Below are 20,503 nucleotides of genomic sequence, written 5' to 3'. Positions count from 1 at the left end.
CAGTTACAACATAAAAATAAAACAAAACATATCGTTCAACCAATTTCTGAATTAGTTTCAAATTGTTACAACTAAAACAATGATTAGAAGTAAAGCTTTTATGTTACTCATATGAGTTATAGTCAAATTCAAGAAAATAAATAATCAACTGTATCTTTCCTTGTAAAAGAATAATTATATTAGTTTAATTTAATCAACAGTTCATTTCTGTCAACAATTGCCTTAAATAGCTATTTGCTGCTAGTTTAAATGATGTTTAATGCTGTTTGTATAGCCTTGAATTTGACTTTTAAAGCAGAATGCAAAGTAGGAGGAGCTAATCGTCAAATGAATTCTCAAAGGGATCAAGTTTACTTCATATTTAAAGAGCGACTCAAGCTTTTGAAAACACAAGAAACTGTGTGAACATGGCTCAGGGAAAGCTAACACTCTTGGTGGTTGCTCTGTTTGTTTGGTCTGTCGCTGAAGGTCAGACCATAACTGAGTCTGAACCAGCAGTCAGGAAACCCGGAGAATCTCACAGACTCTCCTGCACAACATCTGGATTCAACTTTGGAGGCTCAGTATGGAACTGGATCAGACAGGCTCCTGGGAAAGGACTGGAGTGGATCGCTTTGATACACACAGCTAGTACTCCGATCTATTACTCTCAGTCGGTCCAGGGTAGATTCACTATCTCCAGAGATGACTCCAGCAGTAAAGTGTATCTGCAGATGAACAGTCTGAAGGCCGAGGACACAGCAGTGTATTACTGTGCCAGAGACACAGTGAGAGACAGTAACAGGAGAGTCGTACACAAACTACTTCCTCTATTTACCACCACCCATGAGAGCATTCACTTTATATTGAAATACCGATTAACTGAATATTGACATCCTATTTATCTCATTTAACGCAATGTTTAATTCAGTTGCAACCTAAAGAAATATAGTGAATTATAACAGAAATATATGTAATTGTGTTTCTTTTGTGCCTCCAACTAAATGTATCACAGATAATATAAAAATGTCCCATTTCTAACAACTCAGCTGTTTATCTGATTCAGTATGGTTCAACTGTGCCCATGTATCTCTAGAAGTACATTAATGAAAGCACACTTTGATGACATTAAACATTAAAAAACATCTGTTTGATTTGCCGATTGAACACAAATCATCATTATATCATAAACATTATCACCAGGAAAGTTTAATCTGTTTGAATTTGAAACATTACTGTAACATAACCACAACCACATGAAGCAAATTCTATATTTAACACTGGAGTCAAACAACTGATTCCAGTCAGCTAACTGGAAACATTAAGTCCACCCTAAAAACATTTGAGAAGTTGATTATATACAAATTATATATTAACAATGTTTCCCTTAAAGAAGCAGCTCTGATCATCTAATCTCTAACCCAAATTCAATCAAATACACCTGAGATTAATGGTTAGTTAGTTAATTAAATGTATTGTCGTATTGGATGTAGGCCTAGCTGTCCCTCGTGCAATCAAAATCATTATACTTTACATGAAGTCTATTGGTTGTCCCTTTATAAATGGCCTTGCAAAATTATTCTGAAGAAAAAACACACCCATAGTTATAGGAGGAGTCAATGCAAAACTCAGATATCTCCCCCTCTACTTATGTGACTGCAGAGAGGAGGACAGAGGACAGTGGACACATAGTTTAACATGATGGACTATAGGACAGGACTGCTGCTGCTCACTGTCTGCTGGGCAGGTCAACATCTTTACTGATCTGTATCTAACACAGATTTTAATTGTGTCAACAGCTTATTTCACCAGATGTGTTTTTATCCTCTTTACAGGTGTTGATGGTCAGACTCTGACAGAATCTGAACCAGTGACTAAAAAGCCTGGAGAATCTCACAGATTGACCTGTACTACTTCTGGATTCACATTAAATAGCCACTGGATGGCCTGGGTCAGACAGGCTGAAGGAAAAGGACTGGAGTGGATTACTTCGATCAATGCTGGCACCGTGTACTACTCTGAGTCAGTGAAAGGCCGGTTCACCGGCTCCAGCAACAGCAGACAGCAGGTGTATCTGCAGATGAACAGTCTGACGGCTGTAGACTCTGCTGTTTATTACTGTGCTCGAGACACACAGTGATACAGGAAGCCACAGAGCTGTACAAAAAACAGTGAGTTTTTCAGTGGGATTAACCAACAGAGAGTGAAAGTCATTTTCCACTTTAAATCAGGATATCTTATATACACAAGATGTGAATACTTCCCTGCATGCAATGCTTCTGTCACAAGACGTCTTAAGTGTTAAAAAAAGAAGTCAGGGTCAAAGGTTACCGCAAGAGGGCGACACTGGTGGAAGTCCCCAGTGAAGCTATGCAAAAACCTTGAAGATTTTGTTTTTAACAATGTCTAACGGGGTACAGCAGAAAGTTTAAAATATCATGGCAGTAAGAGCCAGGAGGAATTATGTCACTAATTCCACTAAAAAAATAAAAACTCCAAATGTAGATTATTTTGTGTTTTTTACTTCCTACTTGAGTTTGAATTGGACTTGAGTGAGAAAGTTCATGACCGAATGTGTTTTTCTTCCTCTGTGTTATAAGAAGACCCTATAGCTAGGGGGTCTTTTTTTATAATACCGTAGGCTCCTTAAACATTTGAGTGATCAAAATGACGTAGAGATCCCCAAATGTCTTTTCTCAGGCCTCTGCATGTGATAACTACATATTATATTGAACACAACAACATATCTAAATATAACATGTGAGCAGGGGCAGTACACAGTCTGAGACTCCAATAGTTCTTGGAGGGTGTGAAGAAGGATCTTGCACGTTACCATGAAAAACACAGCAGAAAGATCCAGAAGGATGATGACAGAGGAGAGCGATGCAGATGCTGCTCTAACAGTGTGACGTTCTTAATTGACAGGGAGGAGGACGATCTCTGTTGAGTGCAACCAGCAACTGATCAACATCTCAACAAGTCAAAACGTTGTGTTCTGCTTCTCACAACCACAGAACAAGCTTCAGTTAAACATCATCAAGGCACTAAAAGAAACATTGTCTTAATAGAACTGCTTCATTCAGATTGTAGCTTCACAAAATATAGTCAAAGCAGAATTTAAATATTCTGTTAATCTGAGTGTAAATGTGAGTCTGTTTGCCTGATATGTCTGTTAGAAGCTTTGTGAAGAATACAACAATGAACTTTCAGTTATCGTTTTAAAAAGAATATCATTTCTTTCACATGTCCAACAACAAATCCAAACTTGGACTGCTCTCGACAGGACAGTCCGTCCCTCTTTTATAGCCTGTCAGTGTCCCTCTCTATGCAAAGTGAACTTCCTCACAGTCTGCTATAAAGACTTGATATCATGCTGTCAGCTGCAGCAGAAGAAGAGAAGCTCCATCAGGTCACCTTCAACACCAACCATGTTCTCTGTAGCTCTGCTGCTGCTGCTGGCTGCTGGATCCTGTGAGTCTCACTGAGGCAGAGACACTGACAGAACGCTCACACTGACTGCTCACTGTTATTAACCTCGCTCACTATTCAACATGTTTCCCTCCACAGGTGTGAAGTGTGAGCAGTTGATACAGCCAGCCTCTGTGACTGTACAGCCAGGTCAACGTCTGACCATCACCTGTCAGGTCTCTTATTCTCTTAGCAGCTACTACACAGCCTGGATCAGACAGCCTGCAGGGAAAGGACTGGAGTGGATAGGAATGAAAAACACTGGAACTACATACTTTAAAGATTCACTGAAGAGCAAGTTCAGTATCGACTTAGACTCTTCCAGCAACACAGTGACTCTGAACGGACAGAGCATGCAGCCTGGAGACTCTGCTGTGTATTACTGTGCCAGAGACACACTGTGACACACACCATCGGTAGAGCTGAACAAAAACCCCTCAGAGCCTGAACACTTGTAACATGAAGCCACCAGAGGAGGAGCCCTCAGACCAGAAATGATCTCAACACCAGCTCACTGTTACATCATCAGTTTAAACATTTAGAGGTTATAATCACTGATACATTACTGTATGTATTCCCAGAATAAAAAAATGATTAATTATTCTTTAAATTGTTACACATCAGCCTTTTCGAGTATCAAGTATTATATATTTTCAGTAATTGGATTTTGTCCTCTAAATTTAAGTTACTTTACAACCAATTTCAGCTCTTATATATTGTTCACACTATTTATTCACAAATACTAAACAGTACATCTACGAGCCAAAACACAACAACAAAATGTTGGATGTCAGAGTTTCTTTCCAAAAACAAATGCATGCATTCATTTTCTTTATTTGACAGAAAATGTAATTTTTGATAAAAAATATAAATGTTAAAGACATGAGATGTAGATAAAACATGTAAAGTGATTTATTTACTAAATTATCTCAAAGCATTTTTTAATGACAATAATGTTAATACCTTTATTTTAATAAACAGTAAATAAAATCCATTATTTGTTTGTTTCATCTGACAAATCTGAATTACATAACGATATTAAAATGTTTCAAAGTGACTTACAGCCCAATAAGAAATGTTTACCAAATTAAATGTAAGAGATAATGTTATTAACATAAAATACTGTTAAAAGAGGACAATGTTCAATCAGAAAGGAGGAGTCAATGCAAAACTCAGATATCTCCCCCTCTACTTATGTGGCTGCAGAGAGGAGGACAGAGGACAGAGGACACACAGTTTAACATGATGGACTATAGGACAGGACTGCTGCTGCTCACTGTCTGCTGGGCAGGTCAACATCTTTACTGATCTTTATCTAACACAGATTTTAATTGTGTCAACAGTTTATTTCACCAGATGTGTTTTTAACCTCTTGACAGGTGTTGATGGTCAGACTCTGACAGAATCTGATCCAGTGACTAAAAGGCCTGGAGAATCTCACAGATTGACCTGTACAGCCTCTGGAGTTGACTTTGAAAGCTCTTGGATGGCTTGGATCAGACAGGCTCCTGGGAAAGGACTGGAGTGGGTTGCGATTATTGAATATGATAGTGATCGTATCTACTACTCTGAGTCAGTGAAAGGCCGGTTCACCATCTCCAGAGACAACAACAGAGAGCAGCTGTATCTGCAGATGAGCAGTCTGACGGCTGTAGACTCTGCTGTTTATTACTGTGCTCGAGACACACAGTGACTGAAGCTGGTTGAGCAGCTGTACAAAAACCTACAGACCTCATCCTTGTGTTAGATAGACCCTTAAAATGAATTATATTCTTCAGTTATCTTTTGCTTTGGTTGTATATAATACAATTATGAAATTCAGCCTTGAGAGAGTTCATAAATTACCAGCAATTTAAATCAATTAAAAAAAAGATCTAGATGAATTGATCACTGTCACACAAAATAGCCAAGACCAAAACAAAAAAAAGAATCCGCTGAGATCAATGTCCAAATAGGAATAAAATCAACAATACATGAACACGTTTCAGCACCATTAATGCATATCATGGAGCAGCTGCTCTCATAAAGACACTAGATGGCAGTCAGTGTTGAGTTCCCCTCTCCTCTGTCAGTAAAAGGAAACACTCAGATCTGCTGCTCTCACTGATCTTAACTCACACTCAGACCCTGGACTGAACTACAGGTTTATATTCTCACTCTTTGAGAGGTTGCTTCATTATAACACAAAAAGGAGCTGGATCAGCAGTCACTGCAGATTCATGAGTTCATTTAGTTCTCCCTCAAACACATTTCATTATCTCAGGCATTTCTTCCTGTGTGCCTTTTTTGATCATGAATGGTTTCTATATAAAACAGCAAAACAGTTTAGGCAGATTGTTCATGTTATCAGAATGTAATATTATCAACATTTTAAACTGTTAATTATTCATTTAAATATTCTTCATTTTCAGCACTAATAGGAGGAGCCAATGCAAATATTCATCTCTTCCATCTTTATTTATCTCACAGCAAACTGAAGAGGAGAGCTCAAACCACTGCAGCACACACAACACATTTCCACTATGACTTTAGCTACATGTTTAATGTTTCTGATGCTTTCATGGATTTCTGGTGAGCACATACTCCTGCACTCTTCTTTTTCTTAGCTTTATGTTTGGGTCTGTTGTGATCAATCTGCTTTTCTCTCCAGGTGTTTGCAGTCAGACTCTGACTGAGTCTGAAGCGGTGGTAAAGCTCCCTGGACAGTCCCACAAACTCACCTGTACATATGCAGGAATATCAGATAGTGATGCTGATATCAGCTGGATCAGACAAGCTGAAGGAAAAGGACTGGAGTGGGTTGCCTTCATTTCTGCTCCAAGTGGAAGTACTATATATTATTCCACGTCAGTCCAGAATCGCTTCACCATCTCCAGAGACAACAACGTGGACCAGGTGTATCTGCAGATGAACAGCCTGACGTCTGAAGACTCTGCTGTTTATTATTGTGCTCGACAGACACAGTGATACAGGAAGCCACAGAGCTGTACAAAAACCACTTCAGTTGTCAATGGCATTAACCAATAGAGAGTGCAAGTCATTTTCCACCTTAAATCAGGATATCTTATATACACAAGATGTGAATACTTCCCCACGCAATGCTTCCGTCACAAGACGTCTTTAGTGTTTTAAAAAATAAGTCAGGGTCAAAGGTTACCGCAAGAGGGCGACACTGGTGGAAGTCCCCAGGGAAGCTATGCAAAAACCTTGCAGACTGTTAATGTCCAAATGTGTTTGTCTTCTCTGTGTTATATGGCTTTTAAAGAATATATCATAAATATGAGGACTTTGTTTGAAATATTAATCAAAATCATATTCTTTTGGAGAATGTTAAGCTAGGGGGTATTTTGTATAATTCCTTACCCTTATTAAACATTTGAGTGATCAATATGACGTAGAGATCTCCAAATGTTTTTTCTCAGGCCTCTGCATGTATTATATTGAAAGCAAGATATTGAGATATTTATAGAATGACAGAGCCATTGGTGAACAAAGAGAAGACGAGGGGACCCAAGACGCACCCCTGAGGGACCTCATCGAGGAGGGTCAGACACACATCCTCTCAAAGTTACCCTGTAGGTTCAGTCTCTGAAGAATCTAAGATGGGTGCAACCAGCCTGCTGAAGATCTCACTAATAAACACAGGGATAGGGAGCGGCTACTCTTCGGCTAGTAGCAACAAATATGCCAGCGTGGAGGGACGTGTAGAAATCAGAAGAGATGATAGCAACAGCATGGTGCATCTGAGGCTGTCCAACTTAAAGCCAGAGGACTCTGCTGTGTATTACTGCGCCAAAGAGACACACTGATTAAAGGAAGCACAGAGGCTTTACAAAAACCTCTAACTATTTATTATCACTAGTACCAACAGGTGGCAGTAAATAATAAAAAGACAGCTACTGCCACCTGCCATCAATTCAATCAGAAAGGAGGAGTCAATGCAAAACTCAGATATCTCCCCCTCTACTTATGTGACTGCAGAGAGGAGGACAGAGGACAGAGGACACACAGTTCAACATGATGGACTATAGGACAGGACTGCTGCTGCTCACTGTCTGCTGGGCAGGTCAACATCTTTACTGATCTTTATCTAACACAGATTTTAATTGTGTCAACAGCTTATTCCACCAGATGTGTTTTTATCCTCTTGACAGGTGTTGATGGTCAGACTCTGACAGAATCTGGTTCAGTGACTAAAAGGCCTGGAGAATCTCACAGATTGACCTGTACAGCCTCTGGATTCACATTCAGTAGCTACTGGATGCACTGGATCAGACAGGCTCCTGGAAAAGGACTGGAGTGGATCGCTATTATCGGCACAAGCAGTTCTCCGATCTCTTACTCCCAGTCGGTCCAGGGTAGATTCACTATCTCCAGAGATGACTCCAGCAGTAAAGTGTATCTGCAGATGAACAGTCTGAAGGCCGAGGACACAGCAGTGTATTACTGTGCCAGAGACACACAGTGAGAGACAGTAACAGGAGAGTCGTACAAAAACTACTTCCTCTATTTACCATCACCCATGAGAGCATTCACTTTATATTGAAATACTGAGTAACTGAATATTGACATCCTATTTCATCTCATTTGACGCAATGTTTAATTCAGTTGCAACCTAAAGACATATAGTGAATTCAAACAGAATATAAGTATTTTTGTGTCTTTTGTGCCTCCAACTAAATATATCAAATATAATATAAAATGTCCCATTTCAAACAACGCAGCTGTTTGTCTGATTCAGTATGGTTAAACTGTGCCCATGTATCTCTAGAAGTACATTAATGAAAGCACACTTTGATAACATTAAACATTAAAAAATATCTGTTTGATTTGCCGATTGAACACAAATCATCATTATATCATAAACATTATCATCAGGAAAGTTTTATCTGTTTGAATTTGAAACATTACTGTAACATAACCACCACCAAATGAAGCAAATTCTATATTTAACACTGGAGACAAACAACTGATTCCAGTCAGCTAACTGGCAAACTTTAATCCACCGTAAACACATTGGAGAAGTTGATTCAATAAAAAATATATATTAATAATGTTTCCCTTAAAGAAGCAGCTCTGATCATCTAATCTCTAACCCAAATTAAATCAAATACACCTGAGATTAATCGTTAGTTAATTAATTGAGTTTATTGTCATATTGGATGTAGGCCTCGGTGTGTCCCTCTGGCAATCAAAATCATTATACTTTACATGAAGTCTATTGTTTGTCGCTTTAAAAATGGGCTTGCATAATTATTCTGAAAAAAACACACCCTTAGTTATAGGAGGAGTCAATGCAAAACTCAGATATCTCCCCCTCTACTTATGTGACTGCAGAGAGGAGGACAGAGGACAGAGGACACACAGTTTAACATGATGGACTATAGGACAGGACTGCTGCTGCTCACTGTCTGCTGGGCAGGTCAACATCTTTACTGATCTTTATCTAACACAGATTTTAATTGTGTCACCAGCTTATTTCACCAGATGTGTTTTTATCCTCTTGACAGGTGTTGATGGTCAGACTCTGACAGAATCTGAACCAGTGACTAAAAGGCCTGGAGAATCTCACAGATTGACCTGTACAGCCTCTGGATTCACATTCAGTAGCTACTGGATGGCCTGGGTCAGACAGGCTCCTGGGAAAGGACTGGAGTGGATCGCTTTTTTCGACACTGGTAGCACCCCATACTACTCTGAGTCATTTAAAGGCCGGTTCACCATCTCCAGATACAACAACAGACAGCAGGTGTATCTGCAGATGAACAGTCTGAAGGCCGAGGACACAGCAGTGTATTACTGTGCCAGAGACACACAGTGAGAGACAGTAACAGGAGAGTCGTACAAAAACTACTTCCTCTATTTACCACCACCCATGAGAGCATTCACTTTATATTGACATCCTATTTCATCTCATTTGACGCAATGTTTAATTCAGATACAACCTAAAGAAATATAGTGAATTTAAACAGAAAATATGTATTTCTTTGTCTTTTGTGCCTCGATCAAAATGTATTTTCATTTAATCGTTTATTGGAACCGCGACAGTGCACATCGATGAACACTTTAAAACAAAAAAATGCTTACAAGCGTAAATGAGCCGGATTTTAGCTTTAAGCTAATTTCCATCCGCAGTCCCGTATCACAGATAATATAAAAAAAATATTAAAGGTTTCCCATTTCAAACAACGCAGCTGTTTATCTGATTCAGTATGGTTAAGCTGTGCCCATGTATCTCTAGAAGTACATTAATGAAAGCACACTTTGATGACATTAAACATTAAAAAACATCTATCTTATTTGCCGATTGAACACAAATCATCATTATATCATAAACATTATCATCAGGAAAGTTTTATCTGTTTGAATTTGAAACATTACTGTAACATAACCACAACCAAATGAAGCAAATTCTATATTTAACACTGGAGACAAACAACTGATTCCAGTCAGCTAACTGGCTAACTTTAATCCACCGTAAACACATTGGAGAAGTTGATTCAATTAACAAATATTTATTAACAATGTTTCCCTCCTCTTGCACTTGATGTAGCTCCTGTATCTTCTCTTGCACTTTATATATCGTAGCTGCTACATTGTACTGCCATGTGGTTAATGCTTGTATATGCTGCTCATGCTCTTTCTGCATATCATGTATTTATTTTTGCTATGTATATAAATGCCATGTTCTTAAATGTTGTATGTGAGGGACTACGGATGGAAATGAGCTCAAAGCTAAAATCCGGCATGTTTACGTTTTAAAGCATTATTTGTCTTAAATGTTCATCAATATGCACTCTTCAAATAAACGATGAAATGAAATAAATAAAGAAGCAGCTCTGATCTAACCCAATTTAAATCAAATACACCTGAGATTAATGGTTAGTTAATTAATTTAGTTTATTGTCATATTGGATGTAGGCCTAGGTGAGTCCCTCTTGCAATCAAAATCATTATACTTTACATGAAGTCTATTTTTAAACACACACACTTAGTTATAGGAGGAGTCAATACAAAACTCAGACATCTCCCCCTCTACTTATGTGACTGCAGAGAGGAGGACAGAGGACAGAGGACACACAGTTTAACATGATGGACTATAGGACAGGACTGCTGCTGCTCACTGTCTGCTGGGCAGGTCAACATCTTTACTGATCTTTATCCAACACAGATTTTAATTGTGTCAACAGCTTATTTTACCAGATGTGTTTTTATCCTCTTTACATACTTTGTTGATAGAGTACAAGGAGAGTTATACGTTGACTAAATCATTCGTTGTTGTCGTTTTTATGAAAATGAAAAAAACCGTTACAACAAGTTACAAAACACAATAATAAAAAGAAATATGTATTTAAAATAATAATTTCCTCATAAAACAGCCAAGGACAGAAATAACATCTTCTAAATGTATGTTTCACGTATGGGCAAAAAGAAACACTAAATGTAGACATTTCTGTCACATGACTCACATTCAGTTGGAAGTGAAGCAGCCTCATGTGTTAATCTCACGTCTGAAAGAAATTCATGATGAACAGAAGGAAGAATGGCTGTTTGTTCTTGTGATTGTGCATTGTGATATACGCTGGATAAATAAATCATTCTGCAATAAGACAAACTTTCACTTTCTGGGAGAAAATCTTTGTCTTCCTGAGTGACATGTTGCTGTTTTAGCAGTAATCCCCCTCACTGAGGTGACCTATCATTTTCAAATGAAAGTACGAGACTGACAGAGCAGCTTGTTCTGTATACATTAAATCACCCACCAGACTATAGTCTCTCAGAAATGCACATACCAACAAGTAGAAAAGACTAAACAACATCTTATTATTGGGTCTGTTATGGACCTTCTCTCATATTTCTCACACATTTAGTCTTTATGTATCAACACTGCAACCCCCCTAAAAAATGCAAATCCCAACACACTGATGGATAATCCCCACCCATTCTGCATGCACAATATATATCCTTCATACAGCCTCTGTTGTTGCAGACTCGGACAAGTTCCCACCATGACATTGGTACAAAGCGTGGTCCTCCTGGCTCTGGTTTCAGGTGAGTGAAGTCGGTCCAGCAGAGGAGGAGAAGAGCTGCTGGTTCCCCTTCATCTAAACTCTGTGTCTCTTTCAGCGGCTCAGGGCCAGTCCCTCACCTCCTCAGAGACGGTGGTCAGCAGAACAGGAGAACCAGTCTCTCTGTCCTGTAAGGTGGAAGGACTTCCTCTGGCTTGGCTGCACTGGATCAGGCAGAAACCAGGGACGGGACTGGAGTGGATCGGACGCATTGATAGTGGAACTGGCACCATATTTGCCCAAAGACTGCAAGGCCAGTTTTCCATCACCAAAGACACTTCCAAAAATCTTGTGTACTTGGAGGTGAAGAGTCTGACACAAGAAGACTCTGCAGTTTATTACTGTGCACGAGAGCCACAGTGACACACTAGACTACCACGCTGTACAACAACTGAACATCACTGATCCCTGTATGAAAACCACTGAAGCATGTCAGGGCTGTGAAAACACAATTCCCATTGGATGATCGCCAGCTGATAATGAAATGTATTTCATTTAGAAAAACATGTGTGTTATTGCGTTGAGACAGGTTGTCATGACTCACAGAATACCTGCATTTTTTTAAAGGATAACCTTATATAACATAAGTTTGAATCCAGTGAATACTGTGGTTTAAATAAAGAATTATGTTTTTACTGAAATAACATCTACTAATTTTGAGAGTTTTAGGAATTGTTTTTACAATAAATCAAATAATGGCAACACAATCCTTGCTAAGTCAACTATGGTGACTCTTCTACATCCTTAGAGACTTTTTCTGCAGCCTGAGGACACTGTTGGGTTTTACTGTGTAAGTGTAAGAAGTACAAGGATACGAACCACCAACAAAGCCAACACATACTCAATAACCAAGTTACTCAACCACTAATTTTATGGGACCATGGGTCATTTTTTGGCATGGATAAAATACTTCAAAACAAAAAGGGAGCATGACTCTGAGTTTATTGTTAGATGTCAAATAGAAGGATAAGTGAATATAATAAAAGAAAGACAAATAATTGAGTCAATTAGATCAAACTACAACAGAGTCCCTGCATGAGCCCCTCCCTCCCCATGCTATCCTGATGCAAATCTCCAGTGTGTGCAGAGTACTTCTGTCTGACTGCTCTGTACTTTGTGTGGAGCATCAGAGGTCACATCTCCAGTCTCAGGATGATCAACTCTCTCTCTCTTCTGCTGGTTGCTCTCTCTCTGCCCTGTGAGCTCTCCTGCTTCTTGATGTTTTATCTTTTATCAGACAACATCCACTGATGGTCAGTCAGTGATTCAGCCCTGTGTTTGGTGTGTTAGTGATCATTTCTCTTTTGTATCTTGTCAGGTTGTACAGGTCAGAGTATGGAGTCTGTTCCTTCCTCTTCAGTAGTGAAGAGGCCTGGGGAGACTCTCAGTCTCTCCTGCAGGGGATCTGGCTTCACATTTAGCTGTTGCAGCATGCACTGGATCAGACAACCTGCTGGAAAATCACTGGAATGGATGGGTCGTGTTTACAGCGATGCAAGTGGAACAGACTATGCCAGTAGATTACAAGAACGGATAGAAGTCACCAGAGATGATAGCAACAGCATGGTGCATCTGAGGCTGTCCAACTTGAAGCCAGAGGACTCTGCTGTGTATTACTGCGCCAGAGACACAGTGGTTAAATGAAGCCCAGAGGCTTTACAAAAACCTCTAACTATTTATTATCACTAGTACCAACAGGTGGCAGTAAATGATAAAAAGTCAGATGACAATAAGGAGAAAAAGACAGCTTTTCTAAACACACTATGAAAGCAACGGCTGATGTGGAATTTCACTTCCCCTTTTTTAGATATACATTTTACTTCAGGCATTCTTGCAACAATATTGTCCCATTATTTTATTTTTAACATAAAGTATCGAGAATGGATTTATGCATGATGTATCCAGAATGTGGGTTAGGGTTTTGCTGAGCAGAATAAATGATTACATCTTATTTAAGTTTAAATAAACATTAGTGATAAGTAACTTAAAATGTATCGTTATAATTGTACAACCACAAATCCAAAAGACAACTCTTGACAGGACAGTCCGTCCCTCTTTTACAGCCTGTCAGTGTCCCCCTCTATGCAAAGTGAACTTCCTCACAGTCTGCTATAAAGACTTGATATCATGCTGTCAGCTGCAGCAGAAGAAGAGAAGCTCCATCAGGTCACCTTCAACACCAACCATGTTCTCTGTAGCTCTGCTGCTGCTGCTGGCTGCTGGATCCTGTGAGTCTCACTGAGGCAGAGACACTGACAGAACGCTCACACTGACTGCTCACTGTTATTAACCTCGCTCACTATTCAACATGTTTCCCTCCACAGGTGTGAAGTGTGAGCAGTTGATACAGCCAGCCTCTGTGACTGTGCAGCCAGGTCAACGTCTGACCATCACCTGTCAGGTCTCTTATTCTCTTGGCTCCTGGACAGCCTGGATCAGACAGCCTGCAGGGAAAGGACTGGAGTGGATAGGAATGAAAGACACTGGAACTACATACTTTAAAGATTCACTGAAGAGCAAGTTCAGTATCGACTTAGACTCTTCCAGCAAAACAGTGACTCTGAACGGACAGAGCGTGCAGCCTGGAGACTCTGCTGTGTATTACTGTGCCAGAGACACACTGTGACACACACCATCAGTAGAGCTGTACAAAAACCCCTCAGAGCCTGAACACTTGTAACATGAAGCCACCAGAGGAGGAGCCCTCAGACCAGAAATGATCTCAACACCAGCTCACTGTTACATCATCAGTTTAAACATTTAGAGGTTATACTCACTGATACATTACTGTATGTATTCCCAGAATAAAAAATGAATAACTCTTCTTTAAATGGTTAAACATCAGCCTTTTCAAGTATCTATAATTATATATTTTCAGTAATTGCATTTTTTGCTCTAAATTTAAGTTTCTTTACAACCAATTTCAGCTCTAAGAATATTGTTCACACTATTTATTGAAACATACTAAACAGTACATCTACGACTGAAACACAACAAAAAATTGTTGGATGTCAGAGTTTCTTTCCAAAAATAAATGCATGCATTTCTGATCTTTATTTGACATATCTTTGATTAAAAAAAAAAATACATCTTTGATTAAAAATATAAATGTTAAAGACATGAGATGTAGATAAAACCTGTAAAGTGATTTATTCACTAAATTAACTCAAAGCATTTTTTAATGACAATAATGTTAATACATTTATTTTAATCAACAGTAAATAAAATCCATTATTTGTTTGTTTCATCTGACAAATCTGAATTACATAACAATAATAAAATGTAACAAAGTGACTTACAGCCCAATAAGAAATGTTTACCAATTTAAATTGTAAGAGATAATGTTTTTAACATAAAATACTATTAAAAGAGGACAATGTTCAATCAGAAAGGAGGAGTCAATGCAAAACTCAGATTTCTCCCCCTCTACTTATGTGACTGCAGAGAGGAGGACAGAGGACAGAGGACACACAGTTTAACATGATGGACTATAGGACAGGACTGCTGCTGCTCACTGTCTGCTGGGCAGGTCAACATCTTTACTGATCTTTATCTAACACAGATTTTAATTGTGTCAACAGCTTATTTCACCAGATGTGTTTTTATCCTCTTTACAGGTGTTGATGGTCAGACTCTGACAGAATCTGAACCAGTGACTAAAAGGCCTGGAGAATCTCACAGATTGACCTGTACAGCCTCTGGAGTTGACTTTGAAAATTCTTGGATGGCTTGGATCAGACAGGCTCCTGGGAAAGGACTGGAGTGGGTTGCGATTATTGAAGATGATAGTGACAATATCTTCTACTCTGAGTCAGTGAAAGGCCGGTTCACCATCTCCAGAGACAACAACATACAGCAGCTGTATCTGCAGATGAGCAGTCTGACGGCTGTAGACTCTGCTGTTTATTACTGTGCTCGAGAGACACAGTGACTGAAGCTGGTTGAGCAGCTGTACAAAAACCTACAGGCCTCATCCTTATCTTAGATAGACCCTTAACCCTTAGATGCACGAATGACTGGACCCTACACTCTTCCATATGTGGGTCAAAAAGGACCCGTATTAGAATAATATGTGTTTTTATGCCATTTTTGTTATTTTGGTTAAGAAAAATCACTTGTATAATAGTTAGCATTATATTTTGGTACACACTAGAAATATTTTATATTTAATTTTTCACTATTTATAATTTTAGGAAAAAAAATTACATTTTGAAAAAAAATACGAAATTCCATAGAAAAATCATGCGGGTAATTTTTTACCCACTTATGGAAGCTTGGGGTAGTAATACAAAAACTACAATTCTTTAAAATGTATAACATTTTAATAAAAAATGTGAATGGCATGATATCCAAAACATGTTTTTTGAGGAATAGCTGGAATATGAAATGATACAAAAATGTAATTACAAATATATTTCAAGAATACCACCTCACCGGGTCAAAAAAAGACCCACTTATGGAAGCTTGGGGTAGTAATACGAAAACTACAATTTCTTAAAATGTATAACATTTAAATAAAAAATTTGAATGGCGTGATATCCAAAACATGTTTTTTGAGGAATAGCTGGAATATGAAATGATACAAAAATGTAATTACAAAGATACTCTAAGAAAACCACCTTACCGGCTCAAAAAAGACCCACTTATGCATCTAAGGGTTACAATGAATTATATTATTCAGTTATCTTTTGCTTTGGTTGTATATAATACAATTATGAAATTCAGCCTTGAGAGAGTTCATAAATTACCAGCAACGTAATCAATTAAAAAAAGATCTAGATGAATTGATCACTGCCAAAAAAAATAGACAAGGACAAAACAAATCAATGTCCAAATAGGAATAAAATCAACAATACATGAACACATTTCAGCACCATTAATGCATATCATGGAGCAGCTGCTCTCATAAAGACACTAGATGGCAGTCAGTGTTGAGTTCCCCTCTCCTCTGTCAGTAAAAGGAAACACTCAGATCTGCTGCTCTCACTGATCTTAACTCACACTCAGACCCTGGACTGAACTACAGGTTTATACTCTCACCCCTTGAGAGGTTGCTTCACTAAAACACACAACAAACATTTTAAGAGCTGGATCAGCAGTCACTGCAGATTCATGAGTTCATTTAGTCGTAGTTCAAACAGATTTCAGTATCTCAGGCATTTCTTCCTGTGTGTCTTGTTTGATAACGAATGGTTTCTATATAAATCAGCAAAACAGTTTACGCAGATTGTTCATGTTATCAGAATTTAATATTATCAACATTTTAAACTGTTAATTATTCATCTCAATATTCTTCATTTTCAGCACTGAGTCTTTATTTATCTCACTGCAAACTGAAGAGGAGAGCTCAAACCACTGCAGCACACACAACACATTTCCACTATGACTTTAGCTAGATGTTTAATGTTTCTGATGCTTTCATGGATTTATGGTGAGTACATACTCCTGCACTCTTCTTTCTACTTTTCTTAGGTTTATGTTTGGGTCTGTTGTGATCAAGCTGCTTTTCTCTCCAGGTGTTTGCAGTCAGACTCTGACTGAGTCTGAAGCGGTGGTAAAGCGCCCTGGACAGTCCCACAAACTAACCTGTACATATGCAGGAATATCAGATAGTGATACTGATATCAGCTGGATCAGACAAGCTGAAGGAAAAGGACTGGAGTGGGTTGCCTTCATTTCTGCTCCGAGTGGAACTAATAAATATTATTCTATACCAGTCCAGAATCGCTTCACCATCTCCAGAGACAACAACGTGGACCAGGTGTATCTGCAGATGAACAGCCTGACGTCTGAAGACTCTGCTGTTTATTATTGTGCTTGAAGGCCACAGTGATACAGGAAGCCATAGAGCTGTACAAAAACCACTTCATTGTGAGTGGCATTAACCAACAGAGAATGCAAGTAATTTTCCACCTTAAATCAGGATATCTTATATACACAAGATGTGAATATTTCCCCACACAATGCTTCTGTCACAAGACGTCTTTGTGTTTTAAAATAAAGTCAGTGACAAAGGTTACCCCAAGAGGGCGACACTGGTGGAAGTCCCGAGTGAAGCTATGCAAAAACCTTGCAGACTGTTAATGTCTAAATGTGTTTGTCTTCTCTGTGTTATATGGCTTTTAAAGAATCCAACATAAATATGAGGACTTTGTTTGAAATATTAATCAAAATCATATTCTTTTGGAGACTGTTAAAGGTGGGGTAGGTAATTTTGGAGAAACCAGCTTGAGATCGCTAGAATTTGAAAATACACAGCCGGAGAAAATCTGCCACTTCCTTATAGAGCCCCTCCTCCAACACACACGAACGCGCACATGACCAATGAGGGCACAAGATAAGTTTGTGCACAGATGGAAGGCTGACAGGCAGGTAGGCCATCCAGTTATTTTAGCCGGGCCGGCTAAAATGATTGGTCGTGCTTTTTACAGTACTACGGCTTCCACAGATGACATTTTTTTATGGATTTTTTGTCAAAGCACTTAAAATATTCATTGCTATCGGGATGTTAAGAGCATTCCATGGAATATAACAAAAACTGTATCTCGAGCCGGTTTCTCAAACTTACCTTCCCCACCTTTAAGCTAGGAGGTATTTTGTATAATTCCTTACGCTTATTAAACATTTGAGTGATGATTATAACGTAGAGATCCCCAAATGTATTTTCTCAGGCCTCTGCATGTATTATATTGAAAACAAGATATTGAGATATTTATAAAATGAGAGCCAATGAATAGGTGAACAGAGAGAAGAAGAGGGGACCCAGGACGCACCCCTGAGGGACCTCATTGAGGAGGGTCAGACACACATCCTCTCAAAGTTACCCTGTAGGTTCAGTCTCTGAAGAATCTAAGATGGGTGTCACCAACCTGCTGAAGATCTCACTAATAAACACATCAAGAACACTGAGTGGGCCGATTAATGATATAGATTATGTTGATTTGCGTTTCCGCAGGTGTGAACATTATTGATCTGATCCAGTCGGACTCAATGGTTTGAATGAATTATAACAGTCCCTGCAAAAGCCCCTCCCTCCCCATGCTATCCTGATGCAAATCTCCAGTGTGTGCAGAGTACTTCTGTCTGACTGCTCTGTACTTTGTGTGGAGCATCAGAGGTCAGATCTCCAGTCTCAGGATGATCAACACTCTCTCTCTTCTGCTGGTTGCTCTCTCTCTGCCCTGTGAGCTCTCCTGCTTCTTGATGTTTTATCTTTTATCAGACAACATCCACTGATGGTCAGTCAGTGATACCAGAAAACCTTCAAAATATCTCACTATCTTCTTTGCTTCTCTTTTTCTTTTTTGTATCAGGTTGTACAGGTCAGAGTATGGAGTCTATTCCTCCCTCTTCAGTAGTGAAGAGGCCTGGGGAGACTCTTATGGCGCAGTTCCACTACAGCGCGGAGCTCGCTTTAAGCGTGCCGTGTCGTGCCCGTTTTTGGTTGCGCTTCCACTAGGCCTAGTTCCGGCCCGGCCCGGCCCGGGGCCACTTTTTCACGTCTTTTCTGGCCCGAGAAAATTGTGGTTCTATCGAGGCCAACAAACAGGGCTGAGTCGGGCTGAGTATGCTAAACTAGAGAGAGGAGCGCTGGCAACGGGGCTACAACTACAACAAGATGGACATATTTGACCGTGATTTAATTGTAATACACGTTTCAAAATGATGCCGAAGTAACAACATACTGATACCGGTTAGTAAAAACCATGAATTAATGCTTTGTCAAGTCTGCAGACAGACGGCAGGCGAAAAACCTTTTAAAATACGTGTTTTTCTAGATGGAGATTGGCTAAGCTAACGCAGTATATGCTTCGACCGTCCACACTCACAACAACGGCCTATACAGACATAAATAAAGCAGCGACTGTGTTCACCATGACACAGGCAGTCTGTGGTGTGTACTTGTTTAACTTTTGTCGAGTTTCTGAACATATATAAGGAGCTGTGAGCTCTGAGTGCTAACAGCTAACGGCTGTGTTGTGTTTCTGGAGTTCTCGTTGAAGATGACGTCACGGCTCCGCCTACACTGCGTTACTATAGTAACTACCAGGGGCGTTGCCTGGACCTGAAAACATTCGGGGCTTAGCCCACAGTGGCGGCGGCACAACAGTGGCATTTTTTACTGCAACACTCCCCACATGCACACACAGTACACCCGCGACTGTTACAATGAAGGCTCGATAATCAGCTCACGGCATATAGGCAGGGGTAAAGTGGTATTTTTTAGTGGGGGGCTTACCTCCTCTAGGGGGGTCCGGGGGGATGCTCCCCCGGGAAGATTTTTTTTTAAATATTGAAGTTAAATGCATCAATCTGGTGCACTTTGAGAGCAAAATGAAGAGATCTATGGATACCTCTCTCAACACCCATATGAAGCAGAACTGTAAACAGATGTACTTTTTCTTTATGGATATTTTACTAATCACTCCCCTTTTAAACTCTATTCTTGTTTTACTGCCATATAGTATTTCATAACTGTTTTTCCTTTATTCTCTTTTTTTTAATAACTATAATGATCATATGAAGGTGTGCCGCGGAAATAATCTTTTGAATAATTTGTGACCAAACCGTTTGAGACCCACTGAGATAACTTAGACTAAAGTTAACTATCTAAACACTCAGAGAGTCCTTTAGCTCACCTGAGTCTCTCAGTCTGAGAGGAGAGGACTCTCCTCCAGCTTCTTGTGGAACAAACAGCTCCTTATGTCCGTTAGTGCAGCTAGCTAACCAGATGCTAACAACACGTCCATGCTGACACCGGCCCCTCCCTCCCCCTCTCTCTCTCTCTCTCTATCACACTAATGTGCTATTGCCACACACACACAGAGCCGAGCTTGAATGACACAAGCACATGTTTATTTCCATGCAACTCTCTGATTGGTCTGGTGTCATGCCTCTGTTGCATTCACTGAACACGGGAAATTACAGTGCTGCCATCCTCTCTTGTGTCATGATGAGGTTCACGTAAAGCACGGTTAATGTATTAT

At 39.4% G+C, this 20,503-nt stretch overlaps 1 pseudogene and 5 gene segments (V, D, J or C); all 6 read left to right on the top strand.

Moving 5' to 3' along the window:
- The first annotated feature begins 407 nt into the window (after positions 1–407).
- On the top strand, positions 408–1,671 carry LOC117492128. The segment is given in 2 exon segments: positions 408–767; positions 1,642–1,671. Coding segments are annotated over 2 exon segments (390 nt in total).
- Positions 1,661–7,952, top strand: LOC117492990. The segment is given in 2 exon segments: positions 1,661–1,726; positions 7,602–7,952. Coding segments are annotated over 2 exon segments (363 nt in total).
- Positions 3,313–3,866, top strand: LOC117492963 (annotated as a pseudogene).
- An 819-nt stretch (positions 7,953–8,771) lies between the features above and the next one.
- On the top strand, positions 8,772–9,317 carry LOC117492996. The segment is given in 2 exon segments: positions 8,772–8,869; positions 8,958–9,317. Coding segments are annotated over 2 exon segments (360 nt in total).
- Positions 9,318–13,396: 4,079 nt separating this feature from the next.
- LOC117492127 lies at positions 13,397–14,161 on the top strand. The segment is given in 3 exon segments: positions 13,397–13,424; positions 13,580–13,744; positions 13,841–14,161. Coding segments are annotated over 3 exon segments (495 nt in total).
- An 809-nt stretch (positions 14,162–14,970) lies between these two features.
- Positions 14,971–15,472, top strand: LOC117492989. The segment is given in 2 exon segments: positions 14,971–15,045; positions 15,134–15,472. Coding segments are annotated over 2 exon segments (363 nt in total).
- The last annotated feature ends 5,031 nt before the right edge of the window (positions 15,473–20,503 follow it).

The sequence above is a fragment of the Trematomus bernacchii genome, unplaced genomic scaffold, assembly GCF_902827165.1.
Source record: "Trematomus bernacchii unplaced genomic scaffold, fTreBer1.1, whole genome shotgun sequence".
NCBI lineage: Eukaryota > Metazoa > Chordata > Actinopteri > Perciformes > Nototheniidae > Trematomus > Trematomus bernacchii.
The sequence above is the reverse complement of the archived record's forward strand: the minus strand, read 5'-3'. Positions and strand labels throughout refer to the sequence as shown.